This window comes from Octodon degus, unplaced genomic scaffold, assembly GCF_000260255.1.
Source record: "Octodon degus isolate 3935 unplaced genomic scaffold, OctDeg1.0 scaffold00067, whole genome shotgun sequence".
Classification (NCBI taxonomy): domain Eukaryota; kingdom Metazoa; phylum Chordata; class Mammalia; order Rodentia; family Octodontidae; genus Octodon; species Octodon degus.
The window spans coordinates 6,361,922-6,368,310 of record NW_004524643.1 but is presented as its reverse complement, the minus strand read 5'-3'; the positions used below and the strand labels follow the sequence as shown (position 1 = coordinate 6,368,310).

The 6,389-nt window shown below is 32.5% G+C and overlaps 1 protein-coding gene across 4 annotated transcripts in view; it reads left to right on the top strand.

The window, feature by feature from the left end:
- Btbd10 (BTB domain containing 10) overlaps nt 1-6,389 on the top strand; it is a 70,368-nt gene that overhangs the window by 26,296 nt on the left and 37,683 nt on the right. For 3 of the 4 annotated variants that reach the window (XM_023719399.1, XM_023719400.1, XM_023719401.1), the window contains exon 2: nt 272-429. The exons of the other annotated variant lie outside the window; for it this stretch is intronic. In XM_023719399.1, coding sequence (XP_023575167.1) covers nt 329-429 — 101 coding nt within the window. In that variant the 5' untranslated portion in view covers nt 272-328. The remainder of the gene's footprint in view (nt 1-271; nt 430-6,389) is intronic. 4 annotated transcript variants of the gene reach the window in all.

The window sequence follows — 6,389 nt, the reverse complement described above, 5'->3', positions numbered from 1 at the left end:
AACAGGAGTGAAATATATTTATTAAAAATAAATAATACATTTTTAATATGTTACATAGGGATAGCAGATTTAATAGATGAATGAAATGAAAAACACCCCAAAATTTATGGGGCTTATTTTCATCTAATTTGTGCTATTATGTATGGTTAGTATAGTATGATCTATTTGTTACTTTAAAAATATGTCGTAATAATATCAAGTATGTAAAATTCTATGGCTGTTTCATTCTACCTGGAATAGATTTCAAGGTGAACACTGCTCTTTTATGTAGGTTATGGGTGCTACATGTGTGCTTTCAGAGCAGTAGTGTGAGAAAGCTTGAGGTGGGATGGCAGCACGGCCTCATCCCTATGACAGTAACTCCAGTGATCCGGAGAACTGGGATCGGAAATTGCAGAGTAGACCTCGTAAACTTTATAAACATTCAAGGTAGGTAGAAAATATGTGTTGCACATGTCAAAACTCTGCTAAAACTGATTATAAGACTACTTATTACTGCATTTGTGGCAGGTCCGTCAGAGAGTGAGGGCCGTTTTGCAAAGTACATTATTGTGCATGTTTGTGTTTCTACTTAAAAGTATTTTTTATAAAAACATTTTCCTTTTCACTTTTTAAATTTGTATGAATATTTACTTTTGTGTAAATTATGTCAGAATCTTAACTGAGCCTGTGATTATTAATTGGTTAAATTGGAAACTGGCAAACAGGCTTGTTCTTTGTATTTGAAACTCTGTAATAGGAAGTTTTTTTATGCTGTAAATACATTATGTGCACAGTTGTATCGTCACATTGATCCTGATGGAAAATTAATCTTTGATCATTTGAAAATTAATCATTGATCTTTCTGGAATAACTCTACTTGTCATTTAAGAATTGATACATGAAATGAAATTTCATTCAGAAGTTTCCACTCATCTGTATTCATTTTTAAACTTTCATTTTGTGCTCTGTGACTAATTAAATGAGGAATGCTTAATTTAGAGTATTTTGTGATTTGATATTTTAAGGTGTTGACAGCTCATAAACCTCCCATATTGCAGGTATGTAAGCATGTTTTCATAGAAAATTTTGCTTTGCGAATATCACTTAGAGAATACTTTTGAACATTTAACTTACTTCAATATAAAGTTGTCTTGATCATTGATAATAAATCCAACTATCAGAAAAAAACAAAAAAAAAAGAAAAAAGATAGTAAAAAGCAGCTTTATTAGCTTTCTTTAAAAACATGCAATGGTAATTGAAATAATTTTTATAATTTCAAAGAAATGGTTCAGTTTCTTTTAAATTGTGTATTAAAGTTAGAAAATATGAGTGCCTTTAAAAATCTTTAGAGAAGATGAATTCAGCTCTTGTGAGCTTTTGATGTGATAAGGTCTTGAAGTGTAAATGTTTTAATTTATTAACTTGTAAGTATATGCCAAGTGGTATGAATGCTTTTTGTTTGTTGTGGTGTTTTTTTTTTTTTTTTTATATGTCCTCTCAGTGGGATTCTAGTTGTTTTTGTTTTTGAGATTAAAGACGTTTTAATTTTATCACATATATGGGACTATATTATCTACTATGTTTTATGTGCGTTTCAAGTCAGTTGTGTTACCTTTCCTAATTGTATTTTTCCATTAATGTTCAATAATAGCATTGTTTAATGAAGAAATGACAAGACTGAAAACAAGTCATTGTTTTTTTAAAGCTACATGCATATAGTGGGGAAAATTTGTAAAAATTACAGTAGTTTTTTCATTGCTGTTGTTTCATTTCGGTAACTTGTTGATGGCTGTGTAGTTAGTAATTCTGGTATTCCTTTTAGCTACACAAGATTGTTTGAAGGAGAAACAGTAAAGTCAAATAAAAATAAGTATCAATAGATTGATTTTAAGAATGTTTTCTTTATGAACGGATCTAAAAAAGTATAGTTTGACTTTTGTTGTTTGATTAACTTTTTTTTTGTGTGTGTGGGGGCATATTGGATATTGAACTCAAAGCCTTGTGCATGATAGGCAAGCACTTTACCTCTGAGCCACATTCCCAGCCAGTTTGACTTTTTTAATATGATACTTTGGAAATCAGTAGTTGACTTTTTTTTTTTTTTTTTTGTGGAACCAGGGATTAGAACTCAGGCCCTTGCACTTGCCAGGGAAGCACTTATTCCACTGAGCCATCTCCCCAGCCCCCTAGTTGACTAATATTTGAGAAGTTGTAAAAACTAACAACCAGCATGCTTTATTGAGAATGTACCCTCAGTTCAAGAGTGTCAGGGTAACATAGAATGCTTTAATAACTACAGATGGTTCAATTAAAAGATTGCAAGGAATTTAAACTGTAGTCATGAATTGTAAACTACAGTTCAGTGAAGGAATCATATCAGCTTTACTGTGGTGAAAATAAGCCAAGCTAATCCTCAGATGATTAGAGTATTAGGGTAGATGAAGGACATTTCTGTCAGGGGCCTTTGTGAGATTACTCTGACTGGTTCTGAAACTGGAGTTCTGAATAGAACTGTACCCTTCATTTTTCAGATGAAAACAGGTTAATAGCCTTTCCCAAAGCTGTTCAACTTGCAGATGGCAGAGTGGAATTTGTAAACAAGTTTTGCATCCTTTTTCAAATACTAAATTTATTATAGTAGGCCAGGTATAGTGAACCTACTCATCAGTTAGCTTGAAGTTAGCAATTCATAGAGATTTTGTTTCAGCTAGCCCTATCTACTCATCCTTTTTTCTTTTCTTTTCTTTTTTTTTTCATTTACCTACTTAGGGATGTTTGTATAAAGGAAAACCACACTAAACATTGGCATCCGTTAATATTGTTTTGTACATAGTTATTCCAGAAGTAGGAAATGACTGTATGTTTAGTTGCCTAAAGATTAAAAATCTCTGATTCGCTTGGTCTTTTCTCATATAGTGAGTGGCTTTAGCCATCATATCCATCTTCTAGACAAGACTAAAGAGACAATGGCAGAGGGATTCATTTATATCAGGAAATTAAATTTCTCAGAAATTCCCGTGATATCTGCTTATAGTTCATTGGCAAGAACCATGTCATCTTGCCAACTTTGGATCAGGAGGATTGAGAGCATAGTTTTAAACTGGCATAATGCTAACTCTTAACAATGAATAAAGTGATTTAAATGAATGGAAGTAAAGAAATGAAGTTATCTTTATTGATTCAATTGTTGTAGATGATCTAAAAGTTATCTTTAAGTCTGTGTTCTTTTGTGGTGGTATATGTGTGACCGACCCCCCCCCATATTTTTAGAGTCTTTTTGTTTTGGCAGTATCAGGGATCAGACTCTGTACCTTGCACTTGTACTTGGTAAGAAGGCCTTTATGCCTCTGAGCTCTATGCCCAGCCCAGAAATTTTCTGACTTATGAAAGTAATAGTAATGGCTACTTTCTTATGTATACATGCTCATTTTTGACATTTTAGGATTTGGTGGTTGTTGGTTTATAATTTCTACTCCATCTACTACAGTTGAAAGTATTGATTTCCAAATGTTCTTTTAAGTGTAAGCTTGATATGTATAATGCTCTGATACAAAAGACAAGACAGAAACTGTTCTGGACATGGCTGAGCTTCAGGATATCTGTGATTTCTTCAGATGTGTACCAATAGTTTAAAAATTTGTGAACTTCGTTTCCGTGTGAATTGCTGTATAGTTAATACTTGAGTAGAGGGGTTTGATAGCTTGCTAAAGATGTTAAACTTCATTTTAGTTGAAGAATATTTGGCCTGAATTGTGACACCTTTTCTTTAAATTATGAATTAAAGGAGTTTTTGCTGTTTAAAAAAGAGAGCACTTCTTTATAATAAAATGTCTAGATAAATAATAAGCAAAAAGTTCTTCAATATTTTGAATTGTATAAAATATGGTGCACAAAATTTCAGTCATATGCAGTCTACTCAAGTTCCTAAAGATAATATAAATACATCATACGTTGAATATCAGGCTTTGCCGCAAGGTTTCATTCCCCTGTAAAAGTACGCATGCTCATTTCTTCTGAGGCTACATGAAGTATGAGCTTTTCAGTTTTCTTTGTAAGTCACTCCATAGTCCCAGTTTCAGCATCAGTTTAGAATGGAAAAGTTTGTTTGCTTAAAAAATTCTTTTATTGGGTGGATTATTAAAAGTCCAAAAATATTTTCTGTCTGGTTTTGAAGACAAGCTTTACTGTTCAGAATGAATGGGCAAATATTGAAGGGAATAAAGAAAGTTAGCTGTATCCTAGTTTTCCAAAACCTGGCAAGCTGGCAGAGCTAGAATTAGCTTTACAGATGGCATTTGGCAACATATCTTCATATCTCTGAGCCCTTGTCTCCTGCGTTTTCTTCTGCTTGTCTATCAATTACAATGTCCAATCGCTGCTCGGAGATGGAGAAAAGGGATGAACACAGCTCGCAAGATGCTGTTTGGTTAGAAACGTCAGTGCTGCACAACCCACGGCTGAGTCAGTGTCTGTGAGAAAACGAACTGAATTAATATATAGAGGGGGTGAATCTCTGAACATTTAAAGCCTAAATAATCTGCAGCAGCATTATTACACTGTAGAGGGAGGAAACTAAAGGAAGTCTGTGGACAGGTGAGGTCGAGGGAGCCTGGGAAATTTTCTGATTGTTCAGAGGAATCTTGAAGATGATGGAAATATCTGATGTGCTAAAGTTTCCTAGTAATGCCCAAGGATGCTGACCTGTCTTTCAGTGCTGCATTGTTTGAAAGAACAGAATCCCTTTATACTCTGATTGCAAAATTTTTTTCTTGTTTTTGTGTGTCTACCTTGGCATATACTAAAGGAAGGTGTGTATTCATTTACTACATGATATCTCTGGGTTGTAATTATATACATATATGCATTTGAGATTGAGAGATGATGGTTTTCGTTTCATTATGATCATTTACATTTCTAAATGATCATATAACTATCACATTAATGGCATTATTTAAAATAAATGGAGTATATTTTTGTTTTCAAGGGTTGAAGGCATTTCTTATTAATGCATTGTTTGGTTTCATATTTTCTGAATATAAAGAATTTAAGGAAAGACTAATTTTGATATTTTTGATGTGTTTGAAAATAAAATTCAAAGAAATGAAATAATTTCCTAAAGATGAGATTGAATATATTTTTACTTTTAGATGAATGATTAGTTGAACTACTTAATAGTGGTATTTTATAGGACTAACTGAATTGAAATAACTTCTATAGTTAAAATGGTAAAAATGACTTACTTAGTCATTTCATTAAAATGATTTATTTTCTAGTCTTAAAGAACATACACTCTGAATGAATGTTCTAGATGCTGTTGTTGCTGAAAACCATTTTATCTGGTTTTCAAACAGATAAAATTTCTAAATAGTTTTTTTTTCCAGTGAGATTTTTAAATCTTAATAGGTGAAATTGCTCACCTAATCAGAAAATTTCAGCTCAATTTGAAAATTTTAACTAATGATTTTTTCCTTTTGTCATCATACTTCCTATTCCTTCATTTTGTAGGCACATTTGAGATACTCAATATTTTAAAATTATTCTAATGTATATAACTAGTTTGTAACTTTCCTTGAAATATAAGGAAATTTATATGATTTAATTTCTAAAAATACGAATGATCCTTTTGATGGTAATCATGTGTGTGTGTTCATATATTTGGCTTTTTGCTGTGGTTTTAGGTACAGAAATTTTTTTAAGCTTCTTAGAGTACTACAGAATCTTGAGCTAGACTTCTTTGTTGTCTACTTTTTAAAATACTTTCCTCTGGTTCTGCTGATTCTCTTAAGATAGTGCCTGTTTTATTATAAAAGTGGTATGTGTTCATTTCATGCTTTTGGCAAGCACAAAAAGTTTGTAGATGAAAATAAAAAACTGTTACTGTATTACCAAAATAAAACACTTCAAATATCTGTTATTAAACTTCTTTTGTATTTATATATAAATATATTTAAAGATTAACATGTCTACTTTAAAATGATTTTCAGATATTGCTGTGTGCTGTTACATAATCGATCCTTTGGAAAAAGGAAAATTATAAACATTCTCTATGTCATGAAATCATCTTCTATGGCAAAATTTTAAAGAATTACATAATGTTCTGGTACTTAATTAGAGACATAATCACCATGATTCCATGAGCATAAATTTCTTCAGAGAGGAAGACTATTTTAGAAGACTTAGTTAAAAAAAGTTGTTTTTTGTTTTTTGGTTTTTTTTACTGTATTTAGCACAGTGTCTACAGGGTCTCACTACATAGATCAGACTTACAGTGATTCTCCTGTTTTCAGCTGCCCAAGTGCTGGATTACAGGTGCCCACACCCAGTCTCAGTTGCCGTCGCAGGGCGCCCTGGGGCCAGGGCCAGCACTGCTGTGGTGCTGGGGATTGAACCCCAGCCACTGTGCTCT